The sequence below is a fragment of the Alosa sapidissima genome, chromosome 5 (genome assembly GCF_018492685.1).
Source record: "Alosa sapidissima isolate fAloSap1 chromosome 5, fAloSap1.pri, whole genome shotgun sequence".
Taxonomy (NCBI): domain Eukaryota; kingdom Metazoa; phylum Chordata; class Actinopteri; order Clupeiformes; family Clupeidae; genus Alosa; species Alosa sapidissima.
Genome location: NC_055961.1, coordinates 27,934,699 through 27,961,507, shown reverse-complemented (window position 1 = coordinate 27,961,507; position 26,809 = coordinate 27,934,699). Strand labels below are relative to the sequence as shown.

The following is a 26,809-nucleotide window of genomic DNA, read 5'->3' as shown; positions in this document are numbered from 1 at the left end:
CTGCTGACAATCAGAATTGGAATCAGCTCTGTTGCTACATTTTGTAAATATACATATACAGTATATTATATCTATCTATACACATATATATAACTACCAAAGGTCAAAATTGAGGTTGCCCACAGTGCTGAGACTCAACTCACTATCAGTGCACCCTGTTCAGCTGGCCCCTCACTGGTTCCCTGTAGAAGACTTCCTGTGTCGAGGCCTGCTTCATCCCGTACTGACCAGATGGCCCTCCCTCTCTCACCCCCCCTTCATCCCTCTCTCGCCCCTAATTCTGCTGAGCTGCTGGGGAGATCAGATCAGCTCCCTTGCCTCCCTGCTGGACGGTTGGTCTGCTATTGCCGCTGACAGGCAGGGCCACCATAAGGTGGGAAAATTAGGATGAGTCCGAGGAACCTGGCTGTCACCAACATGGGGCCTTCACAGACCATAATGACCAATATTATTTTTATTATGGGGATTCAATATTATATTCTTATCTTAGGGCCAAATATTTCTTGCAGCACCCCTACTGAGCGGCATCTCTATCTCTTGCTCAGTGCTGCACCACATTCTAGCAAAGAACAATAGGACGCACACACACACACACACACACACACACACACACACACACACATATATACACACGGACACACACAGACACACACACACAGACACACACACACACACACACACACACACACACACACGGACACACACACACACACACACACACACACGGACACACACACACACACACACACACACACACACACATACACACACACACACGGACACACACACACACACACACACACACACACACACACACACACGGACACACACACACACACACACACACACACACACATACACACACTGCCCTATCACTCCACCTCTCCTTGGGTGTGCATGTGTGTAAATGTTTGTGATGCACCTTCACAACATCAGTGAAAACCTCATAATTATTTGTTAGTGTGAGAACCCTATGTCCAGAAAAAAAACTGTCAAAATTCAAAAGACACCAACAGCTTCATAGTTTGAACGTTTATCTAATGCCGTGACATCAGGAATTTCCTTCAGACATGCTCACAGACAAACTTGATGAGTCTCACTAGATGGATTACCTGCACATACACCAGAGAGCGCGTTGATGTTGCTACAGGTATAGCCATAGTATGCCTGGATTACACTCCAAAGTTTGCCAAGCAACAAGCTTATAGTTAGCGTCCAGACACGCACAGACTGACCCCTTTAATGTGCTCAGGCCTCTCACAGTAATGTGGTGTGACACACATGTAGTGCAAAGGGGGGGGAAATATGGTTTTATGACATCCTATTAATCCATTTTTGGGATATAATTGCATTTTGAGTAAACAGGTACAGTCATTTGTAGGAGTTCTATCAAAAAGGCTTCAAATGTTAGAAGCTACCCAGATAGCATAACCTAATTTTGTAAATGGTACAATCATCAATTTTAATCATCAAAAATCATTTTACAATGATGTTTTAGTTTTTAAAAATGGCCCAAAGGCCACCACAGAAGAAACACGGAACAATAATGTTAATCAGAAGCATGGACAGTCTTAACTCATTTCTACGGGAATGTTGTGGGTATATCTCACAATCTGGGCTTTAAAACCCAGTCTACAGACTACACATATGCTGTGACATTTGCCAATTGATTTATTTCACTGTGGCGAGTGGTCAATCCTGTGTTCAGCGATTGAATTATCTTTGATAAGCAACACAAGATTCACAGACCTGAGGGGGTTCATGCAGTGGTCAAATGACTGATTTATTTCTCCCCCTCTTTCTTTTAGGTCTCTCTCTTTCTCTCACGAGGGAGATCATACCTCACTTGCTCAACTTACTCATGTAGTTACAAGGTTTGTAAGGGCGCACAAGCTTTTGAAACACTGTATTGTTTTGTCTGTGTACATTCTGTAAGAACAAAAGATGGCAATGAGCTGATTTCCCGCACAGCAAGACTATCATGCCATTGGAGAATCATGAGCCAGCATTGAGGAAAGGGAAGTGGACCTTATAGCACAGAGGAGACTGGCTGTGAACAAAAAAGTTCCATCTTTCCAAGATGTTTATCTATATTAAAACATGCATACATATATATGTCTAATACTATTAGAATGCATTATTTTAGTTTTTGCTTTGCTGTTTGATAGCAAAATAAATTTCAATCCAGTTTCTGACAGAAGGGGAGAACTGCCATAATGCCACCTAGTGGCATACATAATCATTACACCCTGATATTTCCAGTTCTTTAGGACCTCTTCCTGCTTCATGATGGTGATATGTTCTGCGTCAGTCAAATCTCCTCTTGAATTATATTGCAGGATTAGGTTCATCATCCCTGCACTCTAACACAACAAAATAGATATGCTTTAATTGGAACCTGACCTGTTTTTTCCACTTCCACCTGAAGCCATTCCCTCCACACAACAGCTAAGAGCCAGTGTTATTACTTCCGAACTAATCTTGCAGGTTGTGGGGTCAATGTCTGATTACTGGGACTTGTAATCAGTGAAAAAAGTGAAAAAAGTTTAAACATATAAGCTCATTATTTCAACCAGCCATCTAGTTTGTCAGAGTATCCCCTTGCTAGTGTCCTGGTCCCCCTGTCTGGATCTCATCAAGAGGTGGACAAGCACTCATCGAGCAATGGGGCCAAAGGACTATAAAGACTGAATGCCATTAATGGACATTAGAAAAACAGACAAAACAGCTATTATCCCTCTTGTTATCCCTCATAAAAGTGAAGATGTGTTGGACTGCACAAGCCCTGTGCCAGTGAGAACTTGCACTGCCCAAATACGTTCCAAGCTGGGGCTTTAGAGCTGTGACTTGCCCAAATTGCTGTTATTGACAGTGGCCTGCTGTCCAGTGGTGGTGTGTGAAGGCATTGCAGGTGGTCATTGCAGGTGGTTTGCCTCACACCCCACAACAACGGTCATCAGGGTCCTTGTAAGTCAGAATGGTGGTCCCTGATGCACAGTCAGTTAAACCTAAAGTAGACTTTCAGGTATAAAACTTAAGCTTATAGGCTAGCCTGGCACCTGGCCCTGTTTCAGGTTAAAGGTGCTCTAAGCGATGATGGTTATCGGTTGATGCTCAAACAAAACAGAGCGCTAGCTCGCAATTGAAACTCTCCTGAACGTGCATCATATTATATACTTTTAATTACTTTTTCTGCTGTTAATGAATGTGTGTGTGTTGTCTGTATGCTACTGAGACCTTGAAAACACTAATGTGTTGACAGATTAAAACAAACTTAAATGTTTGTATAGATGTATAGATGGCCCTTACAATGACAAATCACACTAGGTTTCAAAGGATTAATGTTTCTTTCCATAAAACTTGCCAGAAGTTATTATTTAAGGGGTTATTTTTTTTAATTTTCTGAGCTACCAACCTATTTACTGTAAGTGGCAGGGGGCCCTTTTCACGTCTTTGCCCAGGGGCATAAAAGGGTTTAATTTATGTTCTACACAGTATATGCAAGCAATTCACTTGGGGAATGTTTTAATGTTACAAAATACTTTATTAAATGTACATAGCAGTGTCTTTAAGCACCTTAATTGCTCAATAATAATCAAATGTTGTTAAATAGGTCAACTAAATTATGTACCAATTGTATAAATTTGTAAATGTGCCATTTGTATAAATTAGAATGAATTAGTATGCTGCTTGGAAATGATTCATTCACTAAATACATTTATATTAGACATATCTCAAAGCATTGTTTTTTTAAATTTCAAATGTGATAATATGCCCCCCCCCCCCCCCAACCCACTTCAAGCACTGGTTTCCCTGAGATAATAACATTGTGATTCTGTCATAACAACGTTTTTCTATCTCAAGATAATGAGAACATTGTCATTGAAAACTTGATTGATAACTTTGTTATCTAGAAATAACTTATTTATTTATTTAATTCATTATCTCAAGATAATACATCTTTCTCATTATCTCGAGATAACAAAGTTCAATAACCAGAGATAATAATATAAGGGGGAATGAAATCTGGGAGAAACGGGTCTAAAATAAATGTGAAGTAATGGAATCTACGGGCTTCCATATTACCATGCAATAACTACAGCTGAACCACTGTCTATGAGCTGAACCTTTTCGTAGGCTACTTTCTTTTCTATGGTGTGTGACAATCATAGGGTGACAATTTGCTGATTTGATTTGTTTGACGTATGTGACGTAGTGCATAGGGAGGGAAAGTAATCTCATCGCCATCTAGTGGTTTCGTTCCTAGAGTTTAGCGGAGGGGATGGGATATTTTTTTAGAAAAAATATATCTCGATGCACATTGGGATCTTAATTTAATGCCTTCCATATGTTAGGCACTGGGGTCACCTCTATTGCTTCAAGTGGTCATACCTTATTTTTAGGCTCAGTTGAATTGTTTTGAGTTTTTGTCGTAACATGGTGATAACAAACTACAGTTGCATGTGACGTCACAGGTTTGGGCGCTTAATCTCTAACTGATCAATACAGCAATGTGCTTAACTGGCTTACATATTTTTGTAATAACGGAAGGTGATGTAAACCGCGTGGTGATAACCTTTATGTCTGGATAACTGGTGTTGTGCTTCTACTCACATGAAGAGCTGGCAGTAAGTGTTAAGTGGCAATGCTAACCAGGCTAATAAACAAACCATGCTACTCGAAGGGTAAAGTCACGTGGCTTTTTTGAAGTTCGTTTATGAAACAAAAGGAGCAATTTCGATTTTTTTTAAATAAGGCAAAATATGGTCTGACATTTTCACAGTTAGAAGATTATTACTGTATAGACACTGAAAAATATTTTTGGTGGATAAGATCGCTGATTTGGCTTCACAGTATTTTTTTAAAAAATAGGTCTATGGGACTTAACATTGGAGCTGCTCTTCGATAGGAACGCAACCACTTGGGGCGCTGGTTTTCACTTTCCCTCCCTATAGGGAGATACAATGTATCAAAGTAAAAGTTACATGTTATATTTGAGGTACTTTGTATCGTTGTATGACAAAAGTATTACATGATATGTAGTTCCTCTATAACTTGGCAACATGTTCCTTCCTTTGCCCCATTACGATAGTTTTTCACTCCGTAGGGCAGACAGTGAGGTAAATATTATGACTATATCCGGAATCGCTGCACTGGATACAGAAATCCTACCGCATGAGCGTCACCAATCTGAACCAATGGACCTAGCTAGCAAGCTAGCTAACAAAAGAAGTCATGTCAGTAGTATATCTTTATAAACGTATAGAGCAAAGTAACTGTATTTACAGCACACTTTAATATCTACCAGTTGACAGCAGCAGGGGACGGTTTTGTAGGACGGCTGCAACCTATCTTCCAAACTATTTGTTTGTTGCCATTTCAAAGGGCTGAAGATTGTCGGAGAGATTGCTAGCTCGCAAGCTAACCGGGGTTGTTTTAGCCTGGTGAATTAAACCCAGCTATAGGGGTGCTCTTGCATACAAGATTACCAAAAAGACAACACAACCAAATAACTTGGTTATTTATTATATTTTCAGAGGATCGGAGTAAGATGTGGTTTGTTTAAAAAATATGTTGTTGGCCCAGAAAGTGGCTCATTAGATATTACTTTAGGTTAAGTTTCCTAGGCTATATCTATCTATCGTTTGCATCAGCAAACGTTACCCATTGGAAAGTTGCTTGGATATTATCTTGGCTACCAATCTGTATGCTTAAAGGCAGGATTCTGAAATCTATTTCAGCGATTTATGCTACTTTGAACATTCATCATGGACAAGAAGTCATTTGACATCGTCTTGGACGAAATAAGAAGGGTAAGGATGCATTTCGGTTGATGTGCACGTACAGCACAATGGCAGCCAGCCTAACAATAATAAACCCTCTGTGCTCCGCTCAGTGTGTTTTGACAGATCAAAGAGTAAAAGCAATCGAACAGGTACATGGCTACTTCTCAAGTGAACAGGTAAGGTTCAGACAAGAATGACAGAATGTACTGTAGCATGTTATATTTATATATAAAGATGGCATTTGAGAAATCTCACACTTGTTTGTGATTGCAGGTGATTGATATTCTGAAGTACTTCTCATGGGCAGAACCACAGATCAAAGCTGTGAAGGCTTTACAGCACGTAAGTGCCTTAATAAACAAGTCTTGATACATGGGAGTGGCAAGTCGTATAACTAGTATATCGTGATTGATTGCCTTGGGATCAATACTCTGATGTCAAGTCAGGATTTGTCATCTCTGTCAAGCGTTTTGCATCATAGTAGAGTGACTTTACAAGACTTCTTGTGGTGGTTCAAAACTCTAAATACAATTAGCACAGCATTGGTCATTTGTGGCCATACCATTCACACATTTCATGTCGTTTTCACACAATATGCAGTCAGTGAAAACATTTCCACAATGCTTACATTTTCTTAACAGACAAGCTATACCTCGCAACAAAATTATGGATTGTTTTTGCATTATTTGCGAATGTTAACACACAACATCCCACAATAGTAAAAACAATATTCCAAACCTTAGATACAGTATAAAAACTCCGCTTCTGCAATGATATCAGTTCAAAAACAATATATCTCAGCAGATAATAAACAAACAATTCAATAATTGACACACAACTGATTTATGTTGAAGCAGGGCCAGGGAGGAGAGCAGGCCCAAGGAGAGGGCATGGTAGAGATGTAAGAATGTGTGGTGGTGGTGGCATTCCATTTCGCTGCAAGAAATGTTGTTAGTGATGAAATTCGTGCCACTATCATTGACCATGTAATCAATGCAATGTTGATGAAAACATGTGGCCTAACCCTGAAGATCGCAGAGATTAGTTACAGTAATTTTGTGCTTTTTTTAGCTCCCCCCTTTTTATCTGGGCTTTTTGCTGTTGTTTTTTGTTCAGAATGCTTGTGTGTTTCATGGATAGTTTGTTCACCCTAAGCATTGCAATACTGTAAAACTTTATTCTGTTCTATCATACTGTAAACAGTATTTCTGTACCTCCTGTAGTAAACAGTAAAGGAAAAAAACTGATTTGCTTTTTACTAAAATGCTTTTGAATGTTAACATAACATGTGGACATACAGTTCCCAACCAAGAAATTTAGTGTAAAAATTGCATGCAAATACCTGTAAAACTGAAACATAAAAGTCTATGCAGGTTTTGTAATGTCAACAATAGCCAGTATTTTGAAACCTGGTGTACTTTGATTGACTGCATGTACCTTGTGAAGTGAAAACAAGTGTTATTCTTTGACAGAATAATTTCATTTTGTTTCAGATTCCTAGTGTTTTGGTAAAGTTAGTGTGTGCAGAGAAAGATGTGTTAGTAGTATATTTAACAAAATGTGTTTTTGAGAAGAAAATTATCCATTTGGCCAGTTGTGTTTTGTATGTGTGAGTCTGTGTTAAGAGAGCGATAGAAAAAAACTGCAATAAGCCTTGGCAACATTTTGTGACATTAAGACCCCCCCCCCCCCTTTTCAGTACAATGCATTATTTTACAACACGCTGCACACTAAATACCTGATATTACCACAGCTAGTTATGGGACTGTAGGCTAATTTAAATAAAACCTCTGCTTGTTTTGACATCACTGTGTTTGTGTCTAAATTGTAGAAAATGGTTGCCATCCCAACCACCAAAGTGGCCAACATACTCAACTGTTTCACGTTTACCAAGGACAAGCTTGTTGTTTTGGAACTGATTGCATTGTAAGTACAAACTTAAATCCACCTGCTTATGTTACATGATATCAAACAGTAATGTGAGCAATGTTAATATGTTAGGTGTATATTACATGCATACACATTTTTCCGGTATTGTTAATGTGTTATAGTACATGATGCATTACAATGTATGAATTAAAATGTTGATTTTTCTTGGAGAAATGTCATAAAGGTAGAGTAACACGTTAAAGATGGATTGTATAATGACATCTCTCTTTCTCTCTCTCAGGAATATCTGCGATGCTCAGAACTATCGTCCAGTGGAGGATATCTTCCGCACTCACCTGTCTGAGAAGAAGCGAGCACGGAGAATCCTTGAGCAGGTCAGTTCATACACTCAAATATGTCTGTTTGGTAGACAGTTTTAACCAAAGGGATTTATTGTATACGTGTGATTTTAGCCAAGGTAGCAGTAGGCTTGAGAGAAACCAGAGGGAACCATAGGGAATAAGTGCGACAGCCACTCTACCCAGTTTTAAACAAACAGGACCGAAATGCCTTTGAAAATGTAAAAAGCAAAAGAAGATCAGAACAGTTAAGAAACAACCATATTTACGTATGCCCATCTCTAACATAGACACAGATAGAAGACATGGAGATGTATTTGATGTATTCAGCATTATGACATTGCAAATGGTTTGGCATTTTATTTAATTGTCAACATAATGACAAATTAGTGTATTTTTAACTGCTGTTGGCTCAATGTGACCCTGCAGGTTTGTAAGGTTGGCTGTAAGGCTCCCGTGGCCATGATTTCCTCCTGTGGGGTGATTCCAGGAAACCCCTACCCAAAGGGTCGGCCCAGCCAAGTCACTGGCAGCTTCCCGGTAGGTAGTCATGTGAGGCTATATCTTTGGCCTTCTTCGTTTTCTCCTATTAGTGGAGTCATAACCCAAGGTTAAAGTTGACCCATTCAAGGATTCAAATAGCACCAGAATCTAATAATGTCCAGGAACAGTTTGTTTTTATGTTCAAGGTTAGAATCACATGTCCAAGAAGGAATCAGATCATCACCAAACACCAAAGGAATGAGACCCCATTGTTATTGCTTGTCTGCCACCATTGTTCTGTATGTCTTTGTATATTGCAGGTGTTTATGCATGTATATTATTTGCTACTATCAATGATGGTGGGCATAGCTACTAGGTTGAGATTGTTTTTATTATGTTTATCAATTTGTGTGTGTGTGTGTGTGTGTGTTTTCAGAAAGCACCTTTGCCTCAGCCTCAGTCGCAGTCCAATAATGGCACTACTGCTAAGAAGAAGGAGAATGAGGAGAATACTAATACTGAAGGGAAGGGGTCGGGGATTGCAGCAAGGATCCTTGGACCCTTCAAACCGGTAATGCACAAACCTCTCCCTAGGCCTCTTCAGGGAGTCATAGAATTATTAATGTTCTTTATCAGTATTATTTCAATTTCACTGTTACTGTATCTTCTTTTGATTTCACTATTGCATTGATTTTGTATTTTGTATTGACAATATAACTGACAAGTTTTTAGACTACATCTGTGTTTTAGTAAATTAATATGTAGTCTGTATACTGTTGTTGATTTTTGAGGACAAAGTTATAATGCGCTCATGTCCACTTTTCCTGTCACTTTCTGCCCTGTTAGTCTCCGTCCTCTTACAACCCCCACCGGCCTGTTCCCTACCCCATCCCACCCTGCAGGGTGCACGCTACAATCGCACCAAGTAAGTGTCCTCACACCCACCAACACTGTGGTCTTGATGGACCTCCCAACAGAGAATTCGGCTTTGATTGTGCCTGTGTTGTTGTTTTGTTTGTATATGTGGGTTTGTGGTATTTGTGAGTGTTTCTGTGATGTTAGTGTTGTGGTTTAGTGCTGTGATGTTAGTGTGTGTGTGTGTGTGACTGTTTGTCTGTAAGTGATAGTTGTTGGTTGTGTGTGTTGTGTGAGTTTGTGGTAGATGTATGAGAGTGTTAGTATAGAACTTTTTGATATATATGTTTTTGTGCATGGTGTGTATTGTCATGGTGTGTGTGGTAGTGTGTGTATATGAGTTGTGTTGGCCACTGCTAATATGCAGTTTATAACTGGTTTTGTGCATGAATGTGTGTGTACATACCTGTGTGTGTGTGTGTGTGTGTGTGTGTGTGTGTGTGTGTGTGTGTGTGTGTGTGTGTGTTGGCTGGCGCTGACGTGTGATGTGTTTAAACACCCTGCCCAGGTGCGTACAACAACGCAGGGCTAATGTCAGTGGGCGGGGTCATCACTGCCAGCGTGCCCCCCCCACCATACAGTGCCACGCTCGCCTCCCCAGGTACGACCCCCCTCCTCCCCCTCCCCGCCCGACATCTGACGCCCAGCCGACCGCCCTGACCACCCGGCCACACACGCGGGCTTGAGAGATGCTGCCTCACTCCCACGCTGTAGCTGTAGAAAGCTTGCCCCATCAGCGGCTACTCACACGCGCGCACAGCTGCGCACGCACGAGCCTGGCGTCTGGCGCTAGATTAACGTCACCATCCGCCTCTTTCTCGCTCGCTTCCTACGGTCAATCTGACAGGCAGATCTTTGGGAAGCGCAGGCTTCCGGAGCCAGATTGACCAATAACTGGGTGTGTGGGCTTTGATCTTTGACCCTGCAGCAATCCCCATTCCTCATGCTTCTACTACCCATAACCCTGCTCCTCCTGAAGCAGCTTGATCGCTTGAAATGGCCGCCGAAAGCTAATGGGTGCTTCCAAACCTTTGTTGGTGTCTTAATAACTGATGGTATCTCCGTCAAAACAGTAATTTGGGCTGTCTAATAAAAAAAGCACATTTAGAGCACACTAAAAGAAACCACTGTGTTTTGGAATGAATAAGTCATGAGTTCATTTTGTTTGTTTGTTTTGTTTTTTCAGGTTACTCTCGACCAGGCTCCACCAGCGTCACCACCACGGCCACCATCTCCCCGCACACGTGTTCGGCCCCCTCGACGCCCGTCTCCTCCCAGCCCTCCACCACACCGGCCCCCACCACCCCCATCACGCCCATCTTCCCTGGCATGGTGCCCTCCCAGAACCCTGTGGCCCAGTCGCCCAGCCCTGTGCCCGCACCTTCTCCCTCGGTCATCAAGGGCCCGCCGGGGACCCCCATGTCCCCACACCTGCCCTCCAACCTGAGTGGGCAGCAGCCCGGCTCGGGCTCGTTCCCTGGCATGCCCCCGTCAGCTGGCCCTGCTGGTTCGGTCATCAGGTCCCATACGCCCACTACGCCCTGCGGGACGTCGGGGCCTTCTGGAAGCTTCTCGCCATCCCCGTTCCCCGCCAGGACGTCCCGTGCGGGGACCCCATCGGGCGCACCCCCAACCCCTACCTCCAGAAGCTCGGCCAGTGACCTCTCTTCGGCACTGACCGGCAAGTCTTACCTGTCTCCCACTGACCCTCAACTGGGCATGCCTTTCACCACCGCTGCGGGCACCCCTTCACACTCGGTCATCCGCAGCTACACCCCCACGGGAGGCCTTTCTGCCCACGCCTCCGACCGCTCCATCCCTCACGGCGCCCACGGAGCCCCGCACGCCCCCAGCCCCAAGCCCTCTGCTGCCCAGCAGGCATTCTTCGGCAATGACCAGCATCTGGGCGTGATGACCCAGCGCGGGCACGGTGGCAACAGTGGCAGCAGCAGCCCGGTGCCCTCCGCCTTCAAGGGCCCCTCGCGCTCGGGCACACCCTCGCTCAGCTCGCTGGCCATGCCCAACTCGGCCGCCCTGGCTCGCTCGCTGGGGCTGACCGGCCACCCGCACTCGGCCGGCTCCCCGCAGAGCTCCATGGCCGGCCCGGCTGCCGTGCTCTCGGGCCTGCAGGGCATGTCCCAGCAGGCGGGCGCCAGCCCCGCTCCTTCGCCCTTCTCCGCCCTCTCCTCCTTCCCCCCCTCACTCTCCTCCGCCTCCCCCTTCCCCTCCGTGGCCTCCTCCTTGCAATCCTCCATGGCGTCCGTGGGTCCCCCTTCCTCCGTCTACTCCGTTGCTCAGGCCGCCTCCCCATTCGGCCTGGGCCTCACCACCGCCCCCTCCATATTTTCCGGGCTGCCCCCAGGCCACAGTCCCCAGGCCTTCTCAGGGTTCGGGCCCACAGGCCCCTCAGCGGTGGGGAGTCCTGTGCTCTCCTCGCTAATGGGGCTCCAAGGGGCCCCGTCGTCGGTGGCAACCGTGGCCCCATTACAGGCGGCGGCAGCAGCAGCTGCGGCGGCCGCTGGGGTCCCCAGCACGTCACCGGTGCTTCCGGGCTTCGCCTCGGCGTTCAGCTCCAACTACAATCCAGCCCTGGTGGGCCAGCCTGGGTAAGTGTGTGTCTGTTTGTCTGTGTGTGTATGTAGTTGGGCCATTGTTCAAGGGATACTCTGGAGGAAAAACAACCTGGGGTCTATTTATGTTTGATAACGGGTTCAAAATGGGAGCAAAATTATTCAGCAAAAATTTCAGCTAGAACGTTATTTGCATTAGCAACAAAATTGTTTATAGCGTGTTACAGTGGGCATATAGCCATGTAAAAAAAAAACCACTCAAACCACTGGCAAAATCCAAAATAGCCTTACACTTCAGTGGTAGTGTCCATGGGTATCCTACAGATAAACCGAAGCATTGCAAACTTTTAAAGTGAACCATTATCAACCATTACTCCGGAGTATCCCTTTAAATGAGGTTCAACTTTCACTGCTTGGTATTGTCTAGTCTACTCTCCAAATTTGTATGTCCTTGACATGGATATTTACTTGCTAGTGCACTATCTAAGTCCAAGTCGCAGTGTGTGCAACCTGACCAAGGACATTAAAGCCATTATAGTCTTATTGCAAATGTGTGTTGTTGTGCAGCCTGTCTAGGGTATATAAAGCCATGTAAGTCATAATGTGTAATGTGCACATGTGTGTTGTTGTGCAGCCTGACCAGGGTATATAAGTCATAATGTGTAATGTGCACATGTGTGTTGTTGTGCAGCCTGACCAGGGTATATAAGTCATAATGTGTAATGTGCACATGTGTGTTGTTGTGCAGCCTGACCAGGGTATATAAGTCATAATGTGTAATGTGCACATGTGTGTTGTTGTGCAGCCTGACCAGGGTATATAAGTCATAATGTGTAATGTGCACATGTGTGTTGTTGTGCAGCCTGACCAGGGTATATAAGTCATAATGTGTAATGTGCACATGTGTGTTGTTGTGCAGCCTGACCAGGGTATATAAGTCATAATGTGTAATGTGCACATGTGTGTTGTTGTGCAGCCTGACCAGGGTATATAAGTCATAATGTGTAATGTGCACATGTGTGTTGTTGTGCAGCCTGACCAGGGTATATAAGTCATAATGTGTAATGTGCACATGTGTGTTGTTGTGCAGCCTGACCAGGGTATATAAGTCATAATGTGTAATGTGCACATGTGTGTTGTTGTGCAGCCTGACCAGGGTATATAAGTCATAATGTGTAATGTGCACATGTGTGTTGTTGTGCAGCCTGACCAGGGTATATAAGTCATAATGTGTAATGTGCACATGTGTGTTGTTGTGCAGCCTGACCAGTGGTCTTCAGGCCGCAGGAGGCGGCTCCTTCCCCGGGCTGCTGTCCTTCCCTGGCATGACCGGCTTCTCCTCCGCTCCCTCTCCCGCTACCCTCTCTGGACTCCACAACCAAGCCATGCAGTCAGCACTGCTGCAGGTACTACACACATACGCCTGCATCTACCAAAAGTGCCCTCTCAACACTTTACATAGTTAGACCTGTTGGTAGCAGCTCAGGATATATGAGATTGACAAGTCTTGTATATTATGGCAAAGTTCAGTTGTATGTCTCTGTGCCTGCATGGGCCTCACCACATCTTTTCATTTGATCTCTGAGCACTGACTACAGATGTGTGTGTGTGTGTGTGAAATTGGAGTTTTAAAAGGCCAGCCTTTTGATTCATTTACTGTTTACAGTGTTTTTTTCCATGGCACACACGTTCCCCGAACGTTCCGCGTCCGTTGAGTGTTTTGTGGCCCTCTGTGCTTGTCGGATCCTCATTCTGGCCTTTTGTCCCGCTGTCCCCAGGCCCACTCTGCGTCCCCTCTGGAGAGCTACCCGCCCCAGCCCAACGGCTTCACCAACTACCCCCCCGGCCCGGGCACCCCCTTCCCCCTGCAGCCCGGACTGCACCCCCAGCTGGGATGGCAGTGAGGCCCCCACACGCCTGACCTCTCCGCACGACCACCTCCGGTATCCTCCTCTACGTGCTGGTGACGTTGAGGAAACGATATCTGTAGTCAATAGACCACTCCACTCAAATGTCCATTTTTATCTCAAGCCGTGACGCTACTAAGCTGCTAAGCATCAGCGGTATGTGAGGTGCGAGATGTGTTAATAAGTACAGTATCTAAGAAGCTGTAAGAGTGGGCTGGACTCCTGTTCAGAGACGTGATGGCGTTGCATGATGTTGATCGAAATTAATTTTTTAAGCTATGCTTGATATATTACTTAATAATATAATGGCGTTATGGTCATGACATCAAAATGGACATTTGTATGGGTCTGACCGGTGGTTTCGGGGAGGTGGTCTGTGCATGTGAGACAGAGGAGATAAAGAGATGAAGGCTGCATTTCTAAAGTCTGCATCTGAGCCACTGACTGGACACAAGTCATGTCATTCTGTTAGCTGTTTATCTTTCACTGGTTTCCCAGGCTGTGCTGACCGCACTCTTTGGAGAGACACCAAAAGAAACTGATCAGTGACATGAAATGTTTACAAATTGTGTGTGTGTGTGTGTGTGTGTGTGTGTGTGTGTGTGTGTGTGTGTCTGTCTGTCTGTCTATGTGTGTATGCGTGTGTTTGTGAAGCAAGCTCTTGTCTTAGCCAGCACTAGTATACAATGGTTGTAGTATAGTGTACACAAAATAATGAAATGATATTGGAAGGCAACTGAAATTTAAACAAAAATCCAGCTTTTATCTACAGTATTTAACAATTGGGTACTGTTCATTTTACAAATTCTTATAGCATTGTATTGTATGCTGTGTTTTAACCCTATTCATAAACCTTATAATCCCATGTTCACAACCTGTTTCGAGCGTATGATAATCCAAGGCTCAAGTTGATGTTGGTGCATTTGTAAGTTGAGGACTAATTTGGTAATGATTTTGAGGAGTGAGTGAAAGACATTTTTATAGACATCCCCAGCATTCTGCATGTCAATGTGTAGTGTGGAGGTCTGCACACACTCTATGGCTTTTATTTTGATACACCATGACACTTGATGAAGTACTGCTGTACATGACATAGCGATAAGGTTGTGTGCTGTGGAAAAGAAGAAATTATGAGTTGTACAATGGACATTTCCTCAAACTGTTATTTTACTGCTGTTAGCATGCCTTAGTGCAATGGACATGCTTCTTCTAACATACTGTACACTGAAGCTTTTTTATAAGTATGTATGGGGATTTCCATTCATCATGTTTTAAAGCTCAAATGAATTGTCCTGGGGGATAGTTTGGTAGTGATTTGCTATGGTTTGATCTGAATGAACTGTCTTTTCTTTTCACCTTTTTTGTTATTGTCTATGTTGCTCAGTAATTCAGACTGAGCTAATTATTTGTTTGTCTTATTTTTTACCAACGGTTAAAAAAAAGTTTTGTTTTGTTTTTCTGTTTTAGGGGCATGTGGCCATGCTTAATTGGTTACCCACTCTTGGCAAAGGCCTTGGTCAGTCTTGTGTTAATTGGGTTTAACAGAGCTCACATCAGGAGGCAACTTAGTAGAGGTGTAAAGGTACACGTATTCGTACTGAACCGTTAAGGTACAGGACGTTGGGTTCAATACAGATGTGTGCCTAATGTACTGAATGCAGTCTTGAACAGTATGTTCAACATGTTTCAAATTCAAGCTCCCACAGAAACATATTAAGTGGCAGACCATATGTCAGTTTAGTCAATTAACGTCACAAAACATTTGACACCTTTTCAGAATAATATTACCGTTGTACATCAACAATATTGTCAGTGAATTTTAGGCTAGCAGTACCTACTGTACTTACCGTACCGAAAAATTTACCAAACCGTGATTTCAAAACCGAGGTAGACACCAAACAGTGATTTTTGTGTACCGTTATACCCCTACAACTTAGTGAAACTTTGCCTGAGTGCATTATCAAACAGAATACCAGTCAAGTTTGCCTAGAACTGGACATTTGAATGAGAATTTCAATTTAACAGAAAGACTATTTTTTAAGCCACATTTTCATGAATGCAGTTAAAATATGTAAACTAGTTGAAAGAGATGCTTTAAAGACATGGATCTCTTGCTACTGCCACTCAGCAGGGCACAGTCAAGCATAACATAGGTTGAGTTATTAGTGGATGTGGCAATAAAGTAACTATTTAACAACCAAACACAATATTTCCATCATGCTGTCAGCTGTGTTGCTTATCAGTGAAATTAGGGCCTGATTAATCTTTGGATGTCCATGCTTTTTAAGGCCTACGCACATGGCCTACTCACACGGCTGGCGACCGGCAAAATGGAATAGAATCTATTGAAGTGAAGGGTGCAATGCACACAACAAGTGGAACGACAGGGCGACCGTTGCCGTCTCTCGACCCCTTTCTGATACGTCATAATAGAAAACAGCTGTGTCTGGCCACTGAATCGATGGGTGATCGCGTCGCCAGCAGTGTGTGTAGTAAAGCGAAACAGAATTTCACCGTCGCGTTTCACTGTCGCATCGCGGGCCGTGTGCGGTGGGCTTTAGTCATTACTCCTACCCAACTTTTAAACCATTGTCATACATTTATCTTCAGATGTATGCTGTAATGCACATCTGATCTCACAAGACTTAGGTGACCAAGGCGTTTGCCGAGGGCGTCATCATCCCAGTGTCATATAGGAGAGGAGGTGCTGTGGGTGATGTGTTCCTGAGATACCAAGTAAGCCATGTGTGGCGCCCAGAGGGATGACTGTTGTCTAGGCTTATAGACTATTTACTGTAGCAATATTGTCCAATATTAAAAAGCGTTGTCAATGCTCTTAAGGGCTCTGTGTGTGAGTGAGACTTTTTCATTGAATTTATATTGCACCATCCATGACTTTCTCTTTTGATTTATCTTTGTATGAAGAATACAACAGCAAACACAATGATAACTTGATAAATTGATGGCAAAGTTATACCCTACAAGGTTAGGAGGTGCTTGCAACATGGGTTCATTTATTGAGTGATTTATTGAGTTCATTTATTCAGTGTTCACCACCAGACCATTTTTACAGAAGAACTACAACATCGGCATGGCATCAGTTAAGTGATCAAGACAATTGGCAATTGTAATAGCACCTTTCAGATAAAAGGGACATTCATACCTCTTGGTATCATGAAATAAGGCAGATAACCTTAATTTATTCATGGATTGAAGAGAATTTAAAGACAGAAAACAATAAACACCATAACATCACATTTACATACAATTTATAAATCGAAGGCAAAAACAAAAGAGGGAACATGCAGTGTAGTTAATGGCAACCCTTTATTTGGACAGATGCTGGTTTGTTCAAATTCAAGTTTAGTCTTTCCAACTGTTTAAACATCACCTTATGCAAACCCAGCCCTTAACCTCAACCATAAAGTATACTTATTAGTTTTAACATCTGTCCATAGTACACCATCCAGATAAAGTATGGCCCAGTAAACTAAACAGTAAAGCCACAGTGAAGTCTTGGCATTGCACAGTGCAGGCCTTATGACTTCTTTGATGAAAACAAAATGGGTTTAACCTAGATTCTCAAAATGGCTGAATAGGCACCCATCTAAGATCTTCCTGCCACTGCATGGTTCCTGCTGAGAATGGCAGAACTGCTGAATGCTGCCTCACCGTGTGAAGTCGAAACCAGAGAACTTACCACAGTGACTGACCAGTGACCATAGCTCCTGGTCTACAGATCTGACGTTACAGCTGTGTCCTCAGTGCTCCAACATCCTGCTCCTGTGGGACATGCCCCCTCCACCTGGCAGTGGCACTCTTGGTTATATGTCCAGACCTGTTTCTTTTTCTGATCCAAAGCTTTTCAATTGTATCAATTTCAATGGGGTGTGCAAGGAAGAGGTCAAGATCAGAGACTGAATCTGGTGATGGATTTATATTAGTGCATAATGTACAGTGCTTGAGACTATTTAAAATGTGATAAAGAATTGTTATGTGAACTATATTTTTTATGTATGCACCTAAATACATACCTGATTTTGTCTACATATCCTATTTATGTTGATATACATGTATGTCAGTATCAAGTAAGAATATGTACAGTATATGGAGCATAGTTTCAGATTCCTCAGAGTCTTTCCTCTTGTGTAAACATATTTTTAAGGCGGAGATTGAAAAGGCTTAGCAGTAAAAGATGTATGCTGCCATCAAACCATCCTTGAACCAACTTTGAAACAGGACCTCATGACCTCACTTCCTGTTGTGGAAAAGACAGGCTTTCCTCTGGGTCATCAGGAATAAGCTGATTGGTGTCCTCAGGGATGGCCCTCTCCAGGTGACGTACAGCGCTGCTCACACACACACACATACACACACAGTTGATTACAACATTATTATGCTGTCAGTATGCTTATTATTCAATTCAACTCAATTTGTGCAATGTTTGCGATCTTTGAAACTTGAAACAGCTTGTAGTGTTTTCTCCTGAAATGTTGATGGCTTATACTGTCGCACTGCACCTGTAAGCCCTGTGGCCTACTCACCAGATGAAGGTGACGGGGACCAGGGTGATGACCGCCGCCAGGAGGAAACTGAAGCCAGGGAACCAGGAGACGGTGGCCGCGTACAGGCTGCTGAACGTGGGGAAGGACACACCAACACTGACCATCTCCATGAAGGCCACACACGCAAACACAGCCCCTGGCATGGCAAATTCGAGGATAGAGTGAGAGAGACAAGACCATAATAACAATATTTATGCTAACTAGGAAGTAGTCAACACACACATAGGGTTATGAGATGAACAATTCAACACTTTCCTTTTCCAAACATTGTTTGTGTTGAGGTAGTGTCATAAGAAATGACAGTAAAACCTTTCATGACTGCTCAAGTTGTGTGGACAGGTATGACATCTACCACAGTTATAATGTGGATGCAGGCGTATTGTTGCATGTGGTTACTAAAGAGCCCACTCATCACCAGGACCAGCTCTATCCTAAATCCATAGAACCATTTTGCAGGTATGCAGATTGTGGTGCAAACAAGTTGTGTATTTTCTCTTGAATCAAATGTTGACTTTACCTTGTTCAGAGTTGGTGACCATCTTTGACATCATGGAGCGAATCAGTGGTGAAGGCATGACTGACAGGAGCAGCGGGACCCTCACTGTAACACACAGTGGTACAATTTAATAACAATTCAGGGACCCTGTCACTGTAACACACAGTGGTACAATTTAATAACAATTCAGGGACCCTGTCACTGTAACACACAGTGGTACAATTCAGGGACCTTGTCAGGCACTACGTCCCTCCGAATCTTTTAGGGCTCCCCACTTAAGCAAGGGGTGTAGGTAGAAATATTAGGCCCTGCATACATTTTTTTTTAGATATTATTAGGCCTATAATGCCTGAGATGTTCCTGGACCCTTGGCCTGCACTGGACACTTGCTATGCCCCTTGCTCCTGCTCCAGTCGACCCCAGTTGATCTTACCCAGATACATGAGCAGGGTGGTCTTGGCAAAGGCGGCCATGACAAAGCCAACGGCGAGTGACACAAGCCCCAGAAGTATCACACACATGTCGGCAAGGTAACCGGACAGCAGCCGGACGCCGGCGAAGCTGCCCAGATACATGGTGGAGGAGAGCGCAGAGCCGTAGCCCACCATCACCTCGTCCCAGCAGAGCGGCGCGTTCAGCTCGTACAGGATGAAGAGCGACATGCCGCCCAGCGTCACCACGTTGTAGAAGGCGAAGGCGCACAGTGCCAGCGCCAGCAGGGGGCCGCGTCGCTTGGGGCCGGCCGAGAAGAGCCGCCCGACCCCGCGCAGCCGCGACGCCACCGTCCCCAGCCGCGAGGCGCGGACCTGGGAGGAGGTGAAGGGCGCCGGCTGGGCCGGGACCAGAGACTCCCGCAGGACGAAGAGCACAAAGGCCAGCACGAGGATGTGGAGCGCAGTGACGGTCAGGAAGGGCCAGGTGAAGCCGGCTAGGCGGATGTAGAAGCCCGTGGCTATGGAAGCCAAGCCCGACTGCATGCCCAGCAGCATCTCCAGCAAGGCCATGCGCGCCGTCCTCCTCCCGGACTTCCCCTCGGCCTCGCCCCCGTCGCAGCGGTCCGCCACGTAGGCGAAGCAGGCGCCAAAAAGCGGCGAGGGACCCCCCGAGAGCCCGCGCACGAACGCCGCGCCCAGGAGGTAGCCGAGGTCCAGCGAGTAGCGGCTGACGGTGGCGTAGGCCAGCGTGAACAGGATGTCGCCCAGCAGGGGCGGCACGATGGCCACCTTGCGGCCGTGGAAGTCGCTGTAGGCCAGGAGCATTAGAGACATTACGAGGCTGGGGAAGAGGAAGGAGAGCTCGCTGTGGAGGAGGAAGAGAGACGTCTCCCTCTGCACAGCCTGGAGCTGGGCCTGATTGAATAAAACAACAGAGAGGGAACGGTGAAAAACATGCTTTTGATGTCTTACACAATGGCACCAATGAGCACTGAAACCCATTATTTTCAATAGTTTGCACGATGCAAGCCATTCAGCAGCAAACAATTGCACACACAGCGGTCAAAATTAAACATTGTTGAACTTTGACGACAGTGTGCGGTGGCGACTAGTATTTTGCGCTGAACAGAGATGTGAGCATAGCACATACAGTTTCTTATCTGAAAGCGCCTTAAGGCAAAAGATGAATGAAAGAAGACAATGACTGTAAAACAACCTGTCAGTAGACCGGACAAACATACATGATGAGAGAGTTGAGAAGGTGAGACAGACAAAGAAAGAAGGGAAATGAGAGAGAAGATGAAGTGGAAATAACACACTGTGTGAGAGAAATTGAAAACCTACAATTAACCTTACCTACGTACAGGCCTACTACAATAAAAACCAGTTCCCCTCTTAGGCCCAGTAAGACGAATTCAAAGCGCCTTTCAACAATAGCTTTCTATTTTAAGCTTTTCAGTCTTCAATCTTTTTGTTCCCCTCTCTCTCGCTCTCTCTCTCTCTACCCTCCCCACTCCCTGCCTCTCTCTCTCCCTCTCTCTCTCTCCTGCTCATCTTACCCCATGCTGAGTGCTCTGGTTGCTCAGGTTGGCTCCTCCGCAGCGTGAAGTGTTGTTGAGCTCAGTCGGGTAGGGAGAGCCTATGATCCTCTCCCACTGGCGCCGATACACGTACTGCTGGACCAGTGGATAGGTCATGAACATGCCAAAGGAGTACACGCTGACCACGGGCTCGATCAGGTACACACGGCCCATTTTGGACAGCACAGTTGTGTGTGGCGGTTGCAGTATGGTGGTGCTGAAACCAAAACAGTTGTGAAACAGCTATCAGGAACCGAGCTCTGAATCACATTATGTGAAATATGTGAAAACTACATTCCTGAGTGTCTCTAAAAGTTAAGCCTTATCAACTGATATAAATGAAAAACAACATTACCTAAATGCTTGGTTATTCAAACAAATTTGGTGACACAACGGAGCTGGAAGGTTCTCCAGTAAGAGGATCATGAGTAAAAGAGCTGCTATTGTTGGTCTACAGAGGAACACATCCAGCAAGTCCTTACCTGAGATGTAGGTCAGGGGAAGGTTTCCATGTCCACTTGTCTTGTTGTAAATGTGTTTTCTGACCTGTGAAGCAAAAGCCAGGTGGGAGTATTCTGGCACTGTAAATACTGTAGCTATACGTACTGTGGTCGACTGGTCCAGATAGACCTGGCAGCCACCATCACTTCCTGATTGTTTGTGAAGTCTGCTAATCCCCAAACGTGTATACCCATGAGGGGTGTGAGAATGAGAGGGAGAGAGAGAGGGTGTGTGGGTGGGTGTGTGAGAGAGAGAGAGAAAGAGAGAGGCGGGAATAGAAAATGGATAACTTTTCCCATGGGTGTTTAAGGCTCTCACATTAAAGCGATAGCTCAACTCAAAATAAAGCTTCTGTCAGTATCTCCTCATCCCAACTCGATGTGGTACAGCTCGTTGTGATAACAAAGGTGTTAATTCATGACCAATTGCTTGCTAGATAACTCATTTTATGCCACACCAAAGAGCAGAGAAGAGTAACTACTGTATTCACATTAGTAACATGAATGGTATGACTGCTGCATGGTGTTGCCGTCTGCTATGCATAGAAAATAAAGCACTTTCTAAGTTCTCTCCATACCCTACTCCTAGCCTGGAGATTCCAGACCTAAATATGAAAGATTAAGGATCTGGCCACGAATAATGTAATGGCCCAACTCGAGGGGCGGGACCAAGCATGTATTTGAAAATCTCACTGCACACAATTGGATAACACTACGACCAATGTTAACGGACTGATTCCGGACTTTGAAGCAATTGGATAACACTACGACTGTCATCTGTTTAGCTCGCCTCTGGCCCGCCTATATCAGATACACAGATGTGATTGGTTCCCCGCAATGCAAGGGGTAAAAGTTACGCGCATCATTACTCGTTGCCAGAGTCTCTCGCTGAGCAAATGCTTCTGCGAGAACTCTGGATTCCCAGGGTACCCTACTCCTGGAACTCTTAGTCAACAAAGTATTACATATTCTCGCTCAGTGATTGATAACAATGCAACACAATAGTCTATTGTGGTATGTTTAATATTTAGATGACTTACTTTTTATTTATGAGCAGCACCCGTGATGTGACATGATGTTTGACTTGGTGGTGTGGATCGAGGTTCATTGGTTTGTTTTATGTCTGTGTTGTTGTATTTGTGTTTACATTTGTGTTTGTGTTTACACTTACATTTTGCACTGATTTGGGTATGTAAATCAGGGTTTATTAACCCTGGCTGGATCTTCCACTATCCTCATAACACTCTCATAACATAACTTTTTTTTAACCACCACCCCCAGCCCCATCCTTTTATCCATTGACACATACACACACAAACCTCGTTCTCTATTGACACAACTGAAATGATCAATAACAAAAAGCTTTATTAAATGGCAGGCATAGTTTTTCTAATGACTCAAGCTCCCATTGAAAAGGCAATTTTTAGTGAAAAGGCCATTCGCACTCTTCTTTTTCATCGCGTGCTTCTCCTTGCTCAGGGGGATTCAGTTGTGGAACGAGCTGCAGTACTTTTGAAGCTCGAAGATGCTGCAGGGTTTGTGACAGCACTGCTGCACAATTCCATCTCCCATAACCCCCCTCCTCGAGACAATGGTTTCTCCCACCTCATTCTCCTGGCCAGATTTTGGAGGCAGGAATCCTAACAGGACAAAACAAGGCCTTTTCATTTTCAAATGTCTGACAGTCAATGGACCATGTTAATATTTGAAATTGTATTGACAAGACTAGGAAACAATAAAAAAAAAAAACATACACTCATGCATATTTGAAATGGCCAAGACTAGGACACACACACAGTACTTCACTCACTATTATCTGATAAAATGGAAAGTGCAAGAAGTGCCACTGTCGGTGCTACTGTAAGTAGAATGTGTTATTCAGTGGTCACCATTGGCATGCTAGAGATCTGGTTCTCATGAGCCTCAACATGTGCTCAGAGTATTTAGAATCCCAGTATCCTATTTATTCATTCTTCTGTACAAGTCTTTTCTGTATCTCTCACTCCACACCATCCCTCTCTCTCTATCTCTTTCTCCATCGCTCTCGTTCTCGCTCTCTCTGTCTCAATCTCCAACTCTTTCTCTCCAACCAGTCTCTCTATCTTTGTCTCTCTCTCTTTCTATCTTTCCCTCTTCTTCTGTTTCTTTTATTCTGCCCCTGGTGTTTGATTCTCTCTCTCCCTCTCTCTTTCAGTCTCTAGTTTGTCTTACCCTGGAGGGGGTCCACAGCTCTCTTTGTAGGCTTGTAGACGAAGCCCTCGTCTGCGCACACCAGGTACAGTGCATCCACCAGGTGCGACCCGCACAGGTGTTGGGCGGTGGCGGCATCAGTGCCCGTGGTTGACAGAGCCACCACGACAAGCAGAGCAGCTGTTTGGAGCCAGAGAGCCATGGCAACGGTGGGCTGTCACACACAAGCACACCAGCAAACTCCTTAATTACAACAGGTAAGTTAAAAAGCAAAACATACAGACATGACGAGACGAGACATGCCATAACCTAAAAGTTACATTCTAACCTCTTGTACTCTAAAAGAGAATAAGTGATGGAACCTCACCTGCGAGGGAGTTGGAGATGGAGGTGTTCTTCTGGGTGAAGATGGAGATGCAGATGGCGATGGAGAAGGCTGAGGATGAACACCAGTCGCCCTGACCTTATATACGTCCAGCTGTCAACCTTTTCCTCCCAGGTCAGCGGAAAAGAAGAGCAGAATGAGCAAACAGCCATCAGATTAGATAAGTGCCCCCGTTGGACGCAAATCGTGCGGCCCATTTAGTGCATTTGTGTCATTAGGGCGTCGCGCCGCATTAGTCATGTCAAAGGTGAAGCACCTGAGTGCGCACTGAGAGCGATGCCTGGATGTGCGCTGGATTGCATCGTCATGGCTAACACTCAGCCTAGAGTGGCGTGGCTGGCGGAGTCATGGGCTGAGGTTTCATGTGCTGTGGGCTAACAGTCCATGTGTAGGCCCACAGGACAGGAGATGCACACTGGTCAGGAGGTTCTATTTTTGTTTTTCTTGACATCTTTTCTCTTTCCACCTATAGTAGCCTACGTGGTATATACACACAGGCAAACACATTGTCACACTGACACACACACACATACACACACACACACACAAACCGACACACACACCGACACACACAGACACACACACACACAGTGCAGTGCATACAAGTTTGGACAGACACACATAGATATATAGACACATACACAAACACACACACACACACTCACATACACACATTGGCAGAGCACACAAGGGGAACCTCACTAACTCACTCACCACCAATGTCACTCACATGTACCCACAGGCACACACACACACACACTTGCTACACGCACACAGGCACAGTTTGACACAGACACACACACACACACGTTCAAGTATATCAGGCAGTTTGGACTGTGTATATTGTTCAGTAGCATTGTTACAAGCTCTCAAGCAAGTGTATACATTCACGCAAACTCAATACAAACACTCAGGTGCTAACCAAGGGGAGAACACGTAAGGCTATGGATTTACAAAGAGTAACAGGAGCAGAGGACAGAGAGATCTTGTGGGGCGTGATTCACAGTTGCAGGTGTTGGGCGCAGGAGTGGGGCTTGGAGAGGACTTGGGAAGTGTGCTTTACAGTTTTTTCTGAATGCTTACAGTTTTTTCTGATTGCTTAAGCACATTTTTTGTAACTATGGCTTTTTTTGCAAAACTCTACACACAAATGGCAAAACCTCTCACCCAATCAGCAAAACATTGTAGTTCTCTTGCAAACGCTAACACACCTTGCTTAACTCTTCACACCTTCGTAAAAATGGTGTTTTCGTATCTAACAGTAAACACAAGCCATCACAATAGTAAGCACACAATGTGCCAACAACACACTGATGGTATGAATAAAAAACACATCTGGCTTTTGCTTTCTCTGTGCACAAGGTAGACTATGTCAGTTTGAGGTCATACTTTTGTCATAGTTCTGTAAACATACAGGGATCCCAACTTCAAGTACTAGTGTTTATTTACACACATCAAAACAAACACAAGTGTGTTTTTCCAAGTCAAAACACAAAATAGCATTTCACTGAGACAAAACAAATCAGTCTACATCGGGTCGTCTCTCTCAAAATTCTGTCTACATCACATGCAATGTCCTAGTCCAAGGCACCGGGAAAAATATATTCTGGAATGACGTATCCAGGCCTGACATGACAATATCCCCACATGTAGACTGTTTTTTTGTCTGTTTTTTTCTCTTCTCACTCTTCCTGCTCACTCCATCGTACCCATTGTACATTACCTGTGGCTTATTTATAGTGCTTAGGCTGATTGCAAAGTGAACTAATTATCTAAAACAGTTTTCACATGAGAAAGTGTGCCAGAGAGTTGGCAAAATAGTGTAAATAATAGCCATTGTGCCTACAGTTGTGCAAAGTGTGTGTTACAAAATTGCAAACTGAGTGCAAAGCAGTGTTTGTGCTTTTAGTTTTGCGAACTCAGTGAGTGGTTTTGCCATTTGTGTGTAGAGTTTTGCAAAAAAAGCCATAGTTACAAAAAATGTGTTTAAGCATTCAGAAAAAACTGTAAACACATTTTTTGTAACTATGGCTTTTTTTGCAAAACTCTACACACAAATGGCAAAACCACACACACTGCTTTGCACTCAGTTTGCAATTTTGTAACACACACTTTGCACAACTGTAGGCACAATGGCTATTATTTATGTGAAATCTGTTTTAGATAATTAGTTCACTTTGCAATCAGCCTAAACACTATAAATAAGCCACAGGTAATGTACAATGGGTACGATGGAGTGAGCAGGAAGAGTGAGAAGAGAAAAAAACAGACAAAAAAACAGTCTACATGTGGGGATATTGTCATGTCAGGCCTGGATACGCCATTCCAGAATATATTTTTCCCGGTGCCTTGGACTAGGACATTGCATGTGATGTAGACAGAATTTTGAGAGAGATGACCCGATGTAGACTGATTTGTTTTGTCTCAGTGAAATGCTATTTTGTGTTTTGACTTGGAAAAACACACTTGTGTTTGTTTTGATGTGTGTAAATAAACACTAGTACTTGAAGTTGGGATCCCTGTATGTTTACAGAACTATGACAAAAGTATGACCTCAAACTGACATAGTCTACCTTGTGCACAGAGAAAACAAAAGCCAGATGTGTTTTTTATTCATACCATCAGTGTGTTGTTGGCACATTGTGTGCTTACTATTGTGATGGCTTGTGTTTACTGTTAGATACGAAAACACCATTTTTACGAAGGTGTGAAGAGTTAAGCAAGGTGTGTTAGCTTTTGCAAGAGAACTACAATGTTTTGCTGATTGGGT

At 44.1% G+C, this 26,809-nt stretch overlaps 3 protein-coding genes across 4 annotated transcripts; 1 reads left to right on the top strand and 2 right to left on the bottom strand.

Moving 5' to 3' along the window:
• The first annotated feature begins 5,134 nt into the window (after positions 1-5,134).
• proser1 (proline and serine rich 1) lies at positions 5,135-16,729 on the top strand. 2 transcript variants are annotated; one of them, XM_042092894.1, is made up of 13 exons: positions 5,135-5,237; positions 5,742-5,813; positions 5,897-5,962; positions 6,060-6,128; positions 7,618-7,712; positions 7,957-8,050; positions 8,444-8,554; positions 8,934-9,068; positions 9,344-9,422; positions 9,921-10,013; positions 10,599-12,018; positions 13,244-13,388; positions 13,761-16,729. In XM_042092894.1, exons 2-13 carry the CDS (start codon positions 5,769-5,771, stop codon positions 13,884-13,886), a joined length of 2,478 nt encoding a protein of 825 aa, XP_041948828.1. In that variant the 5' UTR covers positions 5,135-5,237; positions 5,742-5,768; the 3' UTR covers positions 13,887-16,729. The 2 variants fall into 2 exon arrangements, with proteins under 2 accessions (XP_041948828.1, XP_041948829.1); XM_042092895.1 differs by lacking the exon at positions 9,921-10,013 and having other exon boundaries at positions 5,160-5,813.
• Positions 16,730-17,921: 1,192 nt separating this feature from the next.
• Positions 17,922-21,522, bottom strand: LOC121709456 (solute carrier family 46 member 3). Its single transcript, XM_042092861.1, has 6 exons — positions 21,447-21,522; positions 20,944-21,181; positions 19,384-20,287; positions 18,972-19,055; positions 18,434-18,590; positions 17,922-18,238 (listed from the first exon to the last, which is right to left on the bottom strand). Exons 2-6 carry the CDS (start codon positions 21,136-21,138, stop codon positions 18,133-18,135), a joined length of 1,446 nt encoding a protein of 481 aa, XP_041948795.1. The 5' UTR covers positions 21,139-21,181; positions 21,447-21,522; the 3' UTR covers positions 17,922-18,132.
• A 1,282-nt stretch (positions 21,523-22,804) lies between these two features.
• On the bottom strand, positions 22,805-24,397 carry LOC121709285 (insulin-like). Its single transcript, XM_042092525.1, has 3 exons — positions 24,022-24,397; positions 23,676-23,868; positions 22,805-23,104 (listed from the first exon to the last, which is right to left on the bottom strand). The coding sequence occupies exons 2-3, from the start codon at positions 23,854-23,856 to the stop codon at positions 22,950-22,952; spliced, it is 336 nt and encodes a 111-aa protein (XP_041948459.1). The 5' UTR covers positions 23,857-23,868; positions 24,022-24,397; the 3' UTR covers positions 22,805-22,949.
• Positions 24,398-26,809: the final 2,412 nt, after the last annotated feature.

What these genes read in the sequence shown, in the direction of transcription:
- proser1 (XM_042092894.1), top strand. Translation starts at nt 5,769, where the DNA reads ATGGACAAGAAGTCATTTGACATCGTCTTGGACGAAATAAGAAGG. An exon ending in TCTTGGACGAAATAAGAAGG is followed by an intron (nt 5,814 to 5,896) that starts GTAAGGATGCAT and finishes TGCTCCGCTCAG; the next exon opens with TGTGTTTTGACAGATCAAAG. An exon ending in TGCAGTCAGCACTGCTGCAG is followed by an intron (nt 13,389 to 13,760) that starts GTACTACACACA and finishes CGCTGTCCCCAG; the next exon opens with GCCCACTCTGCGTCCCCTCT.
- LOC121709456 (XM_042092861.1), bottom strand. Translation starts at nt 21,138, where the DNA reads ATGGGCCGTGTGTACCTGATCGAGCCCGTGGTCAGCGTGTACTCCTTT. An exon ending in CACCCTGCTCATGTATCTGG is followed by an intron (nt 19,056 to 19,383) that starts GTAAGATCAACT and finishes TGTGTGTTACAG; the next exon opens with TGAGGGTCCCGCTGCTCCTG. An exon ending in GTCCCCGTCACCTTCATCTG is followed by an intron (nt 18,239 to 18,433) that starts GTGAGTAGGCCA and finishes GTGTGTGAGCAG; the next exon opens with CGCTGTACGTCACCTGGAGA.
- LOC121709285 (XM_042092525.1), bottom strand. Translation starts at nt 23,856, where the DNA reads ATGGCTCTCTGGCTCCAAACAGCTGCTCTGCTTGTCGTGGTGGCTCTG. An exon ending in AGCTGTGGACCCCCTCCAGG is followed by an intron (nt 23,105 to 23,675) that starts GTAAGACAAACT and finishes TTGTCCTGTTAG; the next exon opens with GATTCCTGCCTCCAAAATCT.